The sequence below is a fragment of the Stomoxys calcitrans genome, chromosome 3 (assembly GCF_963082655.1).
Source record: "Stomoxys calcitrans chromosome 3, idStoCalc2.1, whole genome shotgun sequence".
Classification (NCBI taxonomy): domain Eukaryota; kingdom Metazoa; phylum Arthropoda; class Insecta; order Diptera; family Muscidae; genus Stomoxys; species Stomoxys calcitrans.
In genome coordinates, this window is record NC_081554.1 from 62,371,307 (window position 1) to 62,384,131 (window position 12,825).

The 12,825-nt window shown below is 40.9% G+C and overlaps 1 protein-coding gene across 10 annotated transcripts in view; it reads right to left on the reverse strand.

The window, feature by feature from the left end:
- The window catches only part of LOC106088092 (CUGBP Elav-like family member 2), a 596,808-nt gene that overhangs the window by 83,347 nt on the left and 500,636 nt on the right, over positions 1 to 12,825 (reverse strand). For all 10 annotated transcript variants that reach the window (XM_059364556.1, XM_059364555.1, XM_059364554.1 and 7 more), the window contains one exon: positions 428 to 606. In XM_059364556.1, coding sequence (XP_059220539.1) covers positions 428 to 606 — 179 coding nt within the window. The remainder of the gene's footprint in view (positions 1 to 427; positions 607 to 12,825) is intronic.

Here is a 12,825-nt window from a genome sequence, read left to right on the forward strand (position 1 = left end):
CCCGAAATTTTGCATATACGATCTCGCTAACTAACCATTCCAAAGGGATATCTCCACCCGTTCTCACACGAAATATTTTTTACTCGTTTTTACGACTTTCTCTCACCCTGCGACGTCAACATTGTTGGCATTGGCGATTAGCATGCGTTCTCTACATTTTTCCGGTTTAGACTGATTTGACTTCTAGCCATTTTAACGGGAGTTTTATTTGAGCATGAGTTTTACGAGTCCTTACGGCATGTAATTCCCAACTTTCCTTCCCTTCTATATTCGATTTTAAATTTGAACAGGAACTGGTATCCATTGTACAAATTTTTACCCAAAAAAATTACTGGTAAAGGAATTTCTTCCTTCTTCCGAATAAAGGAAAAAAAAAAATACAAAACAAACAAATAAAACGAGTCAATTGAATTATGTTTTCACTTACTTTAATTGCACCAATTGCATGTTGCTTCGTATCGAATGTTACAAAGGCACATCCTTTACTTTGGCCATTCTGATCCCTGAGCACAGTGCATTCCTCAATGGTTCCGTGTCCGGTGAACAATTGCCTCACATCGGCCTCATTGTACTTCTTGTTCAGCATGCCAACGAATAGTTTGCGCTCTGTAAAAGAAAGCAACAACAACAACAATATATAGAGCGAATACTATAAACGAATAAAAGGCAAATAATTAACACAATCAAAAAAAAAAAAAACGGAGAAGAGCAAAAACTGAAAAACCCCCAGCAAGGAATCAAGCAAAATTTCTGCAGAAATTAATGGCAAGCACTTGCTAGAGTAAAGTGAGCAAAATGAAATATGGCCGTGGCCACTTTTCATGTTAAGTAGCTTCGTAAAAGTGGCAGCGAAGGCAGTGAGCAAAGCCAATGTTGCCGTTAAAAAAAAAAAAAACAAATATCAAGTAAAAAATGGAAATTTTTATACAAATAAAAGCTGTGAAATGCTATAAAATGAAAAGGTTGCACAAATTGCAAAACAGTTTGTAACTGTTGCAAAACCTGGGCCACAAATGCAGAAACACCCCCTACTCGCACATATGGGGGAGGCTTGCTTGGCGCGCTCTACATCCTAGGGGGCTTTCACACTTTAACCCATTAATGCTTGACCCTCGAATCGCATGTGCGAGCATTTCTATTGACTACATGGCATTTTAAGTCCATCTAGCCATGTCCGTCCGTCTGTCCGTCCGTTTGTCTGTCCTCCTATCCGTCCGTTTGTTGAAAGCACGCTAACTTCGCAGCAGTAAAGCTAGGCGCTTAAAATTTTGCACAAATACTTCCTGATACTGTAGGTCAGTTTGGATTGAAAATGGGCCATCTCGGCCCATGTTTTGGTATAGCTGCCATATAAACCGATCTTGGATCTTGACATCTTCAGCCACTAGAGGGCGCAGTTCTTATCCGATTTGGCTGAGATTTTGCATAAAGTATTTTGTTACGACTTCCAACAACTGTGCTTAGTATGGTTCAACTCGGTTCATAATCTAATATAGCTGCCATATAAACCGATCTTGGATCTTGACAGCTTGAGTCACTAGAGGGCGCAGTTCTCATTCGATTTGGCTGAAATTTTTCATGAAGTGTTTTGTTACGTCTTACAAAAACTGTGGTAAGTATGGTTCAAATGGGTCTATAACCAGATATAGGTGCCATATAAACCGATCTGGGATCTTGATTTCTTAAGCCTCTAGAGGGCGCAATTCTTATCCGATATTGCTAAACTTTTGCTTGAGGTGTTGTGTTATGCCTTTTTAACAACTATGCTATGTATGGTTCAAATAGGTCTTTACATGATGTAGCTGCCATATAACCCGATCTTGGATCTTGATTCTTGAGCCACTAGAGGGCGCAGTTGTCATTCGATTTGGCTAAAATTTTGCATGAAGTGTTCTGTTACGATTTCCAACAAATGTGCTAAGTATGGTTGCAATCAGCTCATAACCTGATATATCTGCCATATAAACCGATCTAGGATATTGATTTCTTGAGCCGATAGAGGGCGCAATTCTAATCCGATTTTGCTGGAGTTTCGCGTGAAGTGTTTTGCTATGATTTTCAACAACTGTGTTAAGTATGGTTGAAATCGGTTCATAACCTGACATAGCTGCCATATAAACCGATCTAGGATACTGACTTCTTGAGCCGCCAGAGGGCGCAGTTCTCATCTGATTTGACTGAAATTTTGCTTAAAGTGTGTTGTTATAACTTTCAACAACTGTGTTAAGTACTGTTCAAATAGGTTTTTAACCTGATATAGCTGCCATATAAACCAATCTTGGATCTTGACTTCTTCAGCCACTAGAGGGCGTTATTTTTTAATTGATTTGGTTGAAATTTGACATAAGGTGTCATATCCGATTTTGTATCTTTACTTCTTGAGCCAATAGAGGGCGCAGTTCTCATCCGATTTGACTAAAAAGCACGAAGTTCTTTGTTACGACTTCCAATAACTGTGCATTGTATGGTTCAAAAAGGTCTATAATATGATATAGCTGCCATAATAGGCGAAATGGGATCTTGACTTTTTGAGCCACTAGGTGGCGCAATTCTCATCCGTTTTGTCTGAAATTTAGCATGAAGTTTTTTGTTATGACTTACAACAACTGTGTTCAATATGGTTGGAATCGGCCCACAACCTGATATAGCTGCCATATAAACCGATCTGGTATTTTGACTTTTAAGTCAATAGAGGGCGCAGTTCTCTTCCGATTTGACTGAAATTTAGCATGAAGTTTTTTGTTATGACTTACAACAACTGTGTTCAATATGGTTGGAATCGGCCCACAACCTGATATAGCTGCCATATAAACCGATCTGGTATTTTGACTTTTAAGTCAATAGAGGGCGCAGTTCTCTTCCGATTTGACTGAAATTTAGCATGAAGTTTTTTGTTATGACTTACAACAACTGTGTTCAATATGGTTGGAATCGGCCCACAACCTGATATAGCTGCCATATAAACCGATCTGGTATTTTGACTTTTAAGTCAATAGAGGGCGCAGTTCTCTTCCGATTTGACTGAAAGTTAGCATGAGGTGTTTTGTTACGACTTACAACAACTGTTCTAAGTATGGTTCCAATCGGTCTATTACCTGATATAGCTGCCATATAAACCGATCTGGTATTTTGACTTTTAAGCCAATAGAGGGCGCATTTCTTATCCGATTTGACTTAAATTTTGCATGAAGTGTTATGTTATGACTTTCAACAGCTGTGCTAAGTACTGTTCAAATAGGGTTTTAACCTGATATAGCTGTCATATAAACCGATCTTGGATCTTGACTTCTTGAGCCACTAGAGGGCGCAGTTCTCATTCGATTTGGCTGAAAATTTGCATGAGGTGGTATGTTATGACTTCCAACAACTTTGCTAAGTTTGGTTTGAATCGGTTTATAACCTGATATAGCTCCCATATAAACCGTTCTTGCCTCTTGACTTCGTGAGCCACTAGAGGGCGCTATTCTTATCCGATTTGTCTGAAATTTTGAATGCTATCAGACTCACTTAGACGTTTTCATCCATTGTGATACCACAGGAGCAGAAGAAGGAAGATGCCTTCTAGTTCCTACCGTTGAACCATCCAGATCGCTTTAAAAAGCCCAATAACTTGGGAATGTTCACATCCACTAAATCAGACAGGTCCTGAAAGAAATGAGAACCTAAAGTAGAACTCTTTCTAACTGCTAGTGCGGGACACACACACAGAAGGTGTTCTATAGTCCTCGCAGCTTCTGTAAAAGTCGTTGCTAGCAACCTTCAGTCTGCCAGCATGTTTTCCGATTAGACAGTGACCTGTTATGACGGACACAATGACTGAGACGCCTGTTCTAGCCAATGACAGCAAAGCAGCAGACCTCTTCAAGTCTAGATTAGGCCACATAGTTTTGAAATGCTCACAGTCCCCTCTTTGTGATCATCTATCATTCGTTGTTCTTCGGGCCTGGTCCTGAAAACCTAGCTTACATGTCGCTAGAGGCATACCCACAGATTCCAGTGTCTCTGGAGTGTGCAAGGTAGTTCCTAGTCTCACAAGCTCATCCGCTTTACAATTCCCTGCGATATCTCTGTGGCCCGGCACCCAGAACAGGTGAATTTTGAACTGTTCAGCCACCTCGTTGAGAGATCTGCGACAGTCGAAGGCGGTTTTTGTGTTCAGAAATACGTTTTCCAGGGATTTAATGGCTGCCTGGCTGTCTGAGAAGATATTTATGCCAATCGCCGTTATGACATTATATCTTAGCCATTCCACCACTTCCTTAATTGCAAGTATCTCTGCTTGATACACACTGCAGTGGTCGGGTAACCTTTCGATATGGCCAGTTCTAGATCTTTAGAATACACCCCAAAGGCCATCTGGTCGTTTAGTTTGGAACCATCCCAAAAGAAGTCTATGAAACTTCTGTTACCAGTGATATCGTAGTTCCAATCGGCTCTATCAGGAATAATGGTACAGTAATTTTTATCAAAAAACGGCTCTGGTAGGGTGTAATCCACACTGGCTGGAACATCGGATATTGTATCAAGGATAACACAGTGACCGTAGCCGCCACATGACCAATGAGAAAGCTCCCTTAACCTCACGGCAGTGATCGCTGCAATTTGGGTAGCCACAATGTCCAGAGGCATAAGATGTAGCATTAAATTCAGTGCATCAGATGGTGTCGTCCTCAGTGCGGCTGCGATGCACAAACAAGCCATCGTTTGGATTCGGTTAAGTATTGAGCAGTAGGTGGACTTTTGAAGCGTCGTCCATCACACCACAACACCATATAGCATTGTAGGTCTGACAACTGCATTATATACCCATTACATGACACGCGGTCTTTATATAACTCCAATAGCATAACAATTCTTATACATTAATCTTTGTTTGCCTAAAGAGAGATACCGCGCAAAGAACTCGACAAATGCGATCCATGGTAGAGGGTATATAAGATTCGGTCCCCTCCACCATGGGATGGGGGTATACCAATCTAGTCATTCCGTTTGTAAACCTCGAAATATTGATCTAAGACCCAATAAAGTATATATATTTTTGATCGTCTCGACATTCTGAGTTGAACTGGCCATGTCCGTCCGTCTGTCGAAATCACGATAGTGGTCGAACAAGTAAAGCTAGTAGCTTGAAATTTTGCATAGATACTTAATATTGGTGTAGGTCGTTGGGGATTGCAAATGGGTCATATCGGTACAGATTTGGATATAGCTCCATATAAACCGATCTCTCGATTTGAATTCTTGAGCCCCTGGAAGCCGCAATTTTTGTCCGATTTTGCTGAAATTTTGCACATGGTGCTCTGTTATGACTTAAATCGGTCAAGAACATGATATAGCTCCCATATAAACCGATCTCCCGATTTGACTTCTCGGGCTCTAGAATCCGCAATATTTATCCGATTTGGCTCTTGACTTCTTGAGCCTCTAGAGGGCGCAATTCTCACCTGATTTAACTGAAATGTTGCACGTGGTGTTTTGGTATCACTTCCAACAACTGTGCTAAGTATGGTCTAAATCGGTTTATAACCTGATATAGCTGCCAAATAGACTGATCTGGGGTCTTGACTTTTTCAGCTTTTAGGGAGCACAATTCTTATTTGATTTGGCAGTAATTTTGCACGTGGTGTTTTGGTATTACTTACAACAACTGTGCTTAGTATGATTCAAATCGGTTTATAATCTGGTATAGCTGCCATATAAACCGATCATGGATCTTGACTTCTTGAGCCACTGGAGGTCGCAATTCTCATCCGATTTGGCTGAAATTTTGCATGAGTTGTTTTTTATGACTTCCAATAAGTATGGTAAAAATCGGTTCATAACCTGATATAGCTGCCATATAAACCGATCTGGGATCTTGTCTCCTTGAGCCCCTAGACGGCACAATTCTTATCCGATTTGGCAGAAATTTAGTACAACGGCTTCTCTCATGACCTTCAACATACAGGTCCAATATGATTTGAATCGATCTATAGCTTTATACAGCTCCCATATAAACCGATCTGCCGATTTTCTTCTTCTTGAGTCCCTACGAGGCGCAATTCTTATCCCAATGAACTGAAATATTACACAATGACTTCTACAATGTTCAGCACTCAATCCATTAATGGTCCGAATCGGACTATGACTTTACTAGTCTCATTCGTCCACTTTACGCCAATCCAAATTTCATTAGCATACCTCTTTCCTAACCCGAGCTAAAATTTTTCTAAGACAGCTCTGTTCTTGGGTATTTTTCTACCCATTCGCTGTTAATGGATTAATGCCATTCAAGCATTTGCTTATTCATTTACATTAACGATGTCGTGTATCCTTGTGGGGCAGGTTGCATTTCCACGCTACTCCCCTTAACCTGTATTGGTATCATCATCAGCATTAAAGTTTCTTTTGAAAAGTGCTGCAACACAAAGTTTGCAGCACATAAAGAGTTATTGCATAAACAGCCAGCCAGCCAGCAGCAGTCAATATTTTGCCGTATTATGGGAATAGCGTTTTCGAAATGGCGAGCAAACAATTTATGTATGCTTCTTCTCTGTTTGCTGAAAAGGATAGCTGCTGCTTGTATGCGTTAGCAAACGAAAGTGGTAGCAAACGTTGAAGCGTTTGCATATGCATGTTGGTGGTAGCTCTGAATTTTCATTATTTCATTGAAGCTGGTAATGTGAGTACTGCCAGAGGATGTTCTAGTCACAGAATCCAGATTTTTTAGTGTACACCTCAGTAGTTTGTAAGTGGTGGACTTTTTGCATTTTGGCCCACTGTGAATATCAAAAATCCAGAATGAGTTTGAAAATGCCATAATATGGCTGAAGATTGATAAGGCAGCAGGAGCCGATGGGCCGGCAGCTGGCCTGCCTAAGATCAAAGGAGAAACCCTGCTAAGGGGGGTTTAATAATATTGGGTTGCCCAAAAAGTAATTGCGGATTTTTTAAAAGGAAGTAAATGCATTTTTAATAAAACTTAGAATGAACTTTAATCAAATATACTTTTTTTACATTTTTTTCTAAAGCAAGCTAAAAGTAACAGCTGATAACTGACAGAAGAAAGAATGCAATTACAGAGTCACAAGCTGTGAAAAAATTTGTCAACGCCGACTATATGAAAAATCCGCAATTACTTTTTGGGCAACCCAATATTTTCTTCGACCACCAAAGGCTGAACATTGACTAACCTGCCCTTCATATAAAATGATTGCCCAATGTTCCACGGCCTAAGAAGCCATAACATGGCTGAATATTAATAAGGCAGCAGGAGCCGATGATCCGGCAGCTGGCCTGTCTAAGGGGGATTGAATAATATTTTCTTCGACCATTAAAGGCTGAACATTGACTAACCTGCCCGTCATATAAAATGATTGCTCAATATTCCACGGCCTAAGAAACCATACATGGCTGAATATTAATAATGCAGCAGGAGCCGATGATCCGGCAGGTGGCCTGTCTAAGATCAAAGGAGAAAGCCTGCTAAGGGGGGTTTAATAATATTTTCTTCGACCATTAAAGGCTGAACATTACCTAACCTACCCGCCATATAAAATTATTGCCCAATATTACCAGGCCTAAGAAGCCATAATATGGCTGAAGATTGATAAGGCAGCAGGAGCCGATGAGCCGACATCTGGCCAGTCTAAGATCAAAGGAGAAACCCTGCTTAGGGGGTTTTCGGCATTTGGCCTGTCTAAGATCAAAGGAGAAACCCTGCTTAGGGGGTTTTAGGTGTTCATACCCACTAAAGGTCCAACATTACCTAACCTAGTCCACATGTAAAATCATTGTCCAATTTTCCCCGGCCTAAGAAGAGTTACTCTCTGGAATATGAGAATAACAATGAACCTCAACTGGACCTCTTTTCAAACAAATTTTCCTCCTTCCCACCTCAATGCACATAGTCCATTCCAAGTTCCTTTGTGTGTTCGTGTGTGCGTTTTATTTTTGTTTGCTATAGTTTTGAATGACTGACGGATTACCATATACTGCCACTACAATTTGCAACAGAGCCTTTATTCCTTCCGTTTCCTCCTCTGCATGCTGGCTGGGCATGCCTCTATTCTGTGTTTGCTCTGCACTTTGTGTTATTTCGCGCTTATGTATGCCGATCGGCTGACTGTTTGCCAAGCGCACGAATGGTGCTCACTTTTGTTGCTGTTGTTGTTGTAGCATCATCTTATTTGCCCATCATCTTCCGCTCAGTGAACAGTAAGCAAATAAGTAAGCAATTGTAATAGTATGGAAAAGTAGTGATTGCGTAATGGGGACCCCTCTCCCCAGCTATTGCAACCGTTGCTGGCACAGTGGGTTTCCCTTTTAAGGCAACTATCAATGATACGTACTGTTGGCTGATATGGATACCTTCAATGTCGTTGATATTGTTGTTGATGCATACAAAAGTGCATGGGTGTGTGGGTGGGACTAGAGATGTTGAAACCGTTGGCCCACATTTGGACCACAATGTGTATTCTTCCTTGTATTGAAGTACATCGTGATTTTATAGGATTCATTTTATATGAATAGAACCCATAACCCCTGCAATGGTAATCCGAGTTCGCTATCAATATTATTGTTGTACTCATGTCAATTGAGTTTTTCTATAAACTTTAACGTCTATATCACGAAGAGTCCGAATCGGCTCATGACCATTTATAGCTCCTATATAAACAGGCCTGCGCAAGTCCATTCATTTCTGCTTTTAAGACCCACTGACAATCATAGAGTATTTCATGAACTGAACTCTTCGTTTAAAAATACATCATTGCATGAGGCAATTAAGAATTGAGTCAAAAAGATAAAAAATACACCAAGTAACGAGATGAGTGAATGCATGAAATGAGACCTTCAGCAAAAAGAAAGATTGATTCGGATTTCAGTGAGTGCATGGTGTAAAATGCATCTATTCGGGTACATTTTGCTACAGATAGAGTATTACTTTTATTGTCATCTGCATTCGTAGTACGAAATTCGTACGAAGGCAACGTGGTTAATTTGGCAAAACCATGGCTAAACACACACACCTCGAGTATATATGGAAAACCATCGTTCGTCAAAATCCGGTGAAAAATGCATACCTTATGCCCCATAGCAGCTATATCGAAATATGTTCCGATTTGGAACAAATACAACAAGTCATTGTTCAATTGTGTGTAACAAAATACTGGTCTTTCAAGAGGGTATATCTAAATATAAACCGATGTGAACCATATACGACACGGATGTCGAAAAGTCTAACATAAGTCACTGTCCCAAATTTCAGTGAAATCGGATTTTAAGGGGTCAAGACTTCTTTAAGTGGTCAAGACTTCAAATCGAGATATCGGTCTATATGGCCATGGTTTGGGCCAATTTGCAGAAAAATATCGAAGAGCCTAACACAACTCACTGTCCACAATTTCGGCGAAATCGAAAAATAAATGCGCCTTTTATGGCCCCAAAACCTTAAATCGAGATATAGGTCTATATGGCAGCTATATCCAAATCCAGGCCGATTTGGGCCAAGTTGCAGAAAAATATCGAAGAGCCTAACACAACTCACTGTCCCAAATTTCGGCGAAATCGGAAAATAAATGCGACTTTTATGGCCCCAATACCTTAAATCGAGAGATCGGTTTATATGACAGCTATATGCAAATCCAGACCGATCTGGGCCAAATTGCAGAAGGATGTCGAGAGGCTTAACTTAACTCACTGTCTAAAATTTCGCCGACATCGGACAATAAATGCGCCTTTTATGGGCGCAAGACCTTAAATCTAGAGATCGGTTTATATGACAGCTATATGCAAATCTAGACCGATCTGGGCCAAATTGCAAAAGTATTTTGAGAGGCTTAACTTAACTCACTGTCTAAAATTTCGACGACATCGGACAATAAATGCGCCTTTTATGGCCCCAAAACCTTAAATCGAGAGATCGGTCTATATGGCAGCTATATCCCAATCTCAACCGATCTGGGCCAAATTGAAGAAGGATGTCGAAGAGCCCAACACAACTTACTGTCCCAAATTTCGGCAAAATCGGACAATAAATGCGCCTTTTATGGGCGCAAGACCTTAAATCTAGAGATCGGTTTATATGACAGCTATATGCAAATCTAGACCGATCTGGGCCAAATTGCAAAAGTATGTCGAAGGGCCTAACACAACTCACTGTCCCAAATTTCAGCAAAATCGGGTAGTAAATATGGCTTTTATGGGCCCATGACCCTAAATCGGTGGATCGGTCTATATGGGGGCTATATCAAGATATAGTCCGATGTAGCCCATCTTCGAACTTAACCTGCTTATGAACAAAAAAATAATCTATGCAAAGTTTCAGCTCAATATCTCTATTTTGGAAGACTGTAGCGTGATTTCAACAGACAGACGGACGGACGTGGCCAGATCGTCTTAGATTTTTACGCTGATCAAGAATATATATATTTTATAGGGTCGGAAATGGATATTTCGATGTGTTGCAAACGGAATGACAAAATGAATATACCCCCATCCTTCGGTGGTGGGTATAAAAATGGCAGCGAGACGCTCTCTCGGTAAAAGTTCTTGATTGTCTTGGCATATCAAGTCGATCTAGTACCGTCCGTCCATCTGTCTTCCCGTCTGTGGAAATCATGATAGCGGTCCAAGTAACTTCTTATGCATTAAATAGGGTCCTTTGGTTTATATTCTATAGCTATAATAATATTAAACTTTTATCCGATTTGGTTTTAATTTTGATTGCAAAGCAGGTTTATGCTCTTCAACACCCACAATAAATATCGTCGGTAAAGGTCAATAATGAAGTATATGTAGCTCCCATAAAAATGCATGCCTCGATTTGACCACTTGAGCCTCAATTCCTAAAATTTGAGTAAAATTTGAGGAATTGAGGTATAGTACACCTATGCCCTCAAATACACAAACCAATTGCCATCTAGATAGGCCTATGAATAGATAGGACCAATACAAACTGGTCACCCTTAATGATATCTAGATGGGTCAATAAATGTATATATATATAAAGGATTTTGAAATGTTAGTGACATTTTTCAGTTTTTTTTTACTTTTTACCATTTGAAAACAACGCAAAATGTTTGCTGTTTTAGCAAAAATTTCTGCTGTCCCATCTTCAGCAGATTTTTTGCTGTTACAGCAAACATTTAAGCTATTTTACTAACAAATTTTCTTGAGTGTAATACAAACCTTTCTTCGAAGATAGTTGTCCTCTTCGGGAAAGGAAATCAGCCCAAGAAAAACCCTGGATGACCGGGGAGATTCGCAATGTCGACAAAGAAGTTCGCAGACTTTTTAACAGAGCACATCGTAAAAAAGCGAAAGTTTATTGGGATGTGTATTATACACCGCTCAAGGACTACAATACGATTTCCAAAGCGTCAAAACGTGCCTCCTGGAAGCATTTCTGCGAACAGGTCGATAGCGTTAATGATGCCGCCAAGATGAAAAAGTTTCTCTCAAAAACCCATGTCCAAACTGAAACTTTAGTAGACGACATGGGAGTGGGAGCAGAGACAAGGGAGGACATGTTGAGGCTTTTGATGAAAACCCATTTTCCATAGGACACGAAGGGACTCACGGAGATACCGGAATCTTGGATTAATGACGTTGATCGAAGGTTAATAATTACGGAATTTATGGTGAAGGAATCCTTGAGGAGCTTCAAACCATTTAAGTCACCCCGACCTGATGGAATATTTCCGGCGTTACTACAGAAAGAGGCAGACTATCTGGCGTCTCGTCTGACGAACATTTTAATAACGTGCCTAGGACTTGCATATACTCCGAAAGACTGGCAGGAGACAAGGGTGGTGTTTATACCCAAGCCTGGCTAGGCAAGTAATGCGACACCAAAGGCCTATAGACCCATAAACCTTACGCCCTTTCTACTCAAAACCATGGAACGTATTGTGGACACCATAATAAAGAGTAGGACATCCAGCGAACTGCTTAAATACAAACAGCATGCTTATGTCAAGGGAAGTTCAGTGGAGGCTGCCCTGCACGAGGTTGTGCATAAAATAGAAGAATCCTCCGATGCCAAAAAGTACACACTGGCGGTATGCATTGACATGGAGGGGGTTTTTAACAATCTGCGGACCGACACTCTGATCCAATCCTTAGACCAGTACATGGTGGACCCGGTCCTTAGAGACTGGATAAACCATATGCTAAGGAACAGGTGGATAAATTGTGTATCTCATGGCATAAATATAAGGGAGAAAAAGGCATAGGGCACGATACAGGGGGACATTTTATCGCCACTCCTATGGGTGACCACCATAAATGACCTATTACGGATGCTGACTGAGAAGGGATTTGAACCCGTCTGCTACGCAAACGATGTTATAATACTTCTAAGGGGTTAGCATCCAAACGAGCTATGCAGAAGGGCCGTTAGGGTCTTGCATGTGGCATTTAACTGGGCTAGACCCAGAGGTCTCAATGTTAACCCAGAGAAGACTGAAATATGCCTGTTCACGAGGAAGACGAAGGTGGGCCAATTTTACGCACCACGTTTCCTCAATAAGACGATTTCGATATCTGACAAGGTCAAATGCTTAGGTGTGATCTTGGACAGGAAACTGAATTGGAAGTGTCACATTTGTGTCACGTACTGAGAAGGCTCACAGATGTTGGGCATTATGTAGACGGGCCGTAGGCTCGAAAGGGGTCTTGAATCCTAGGATAGTCCACTGGCTCTACAGGAGCGTGATTAGACCAATACTTACTTACGCCTCAGTAGTTTGGGGGACTGCTATGGAGAAAAAGTGCAACATAAGGACCATACAACAGGTTCAGAGAACACGTTGTCTTGGCATAGGCGGAGCGATGGCGACCACT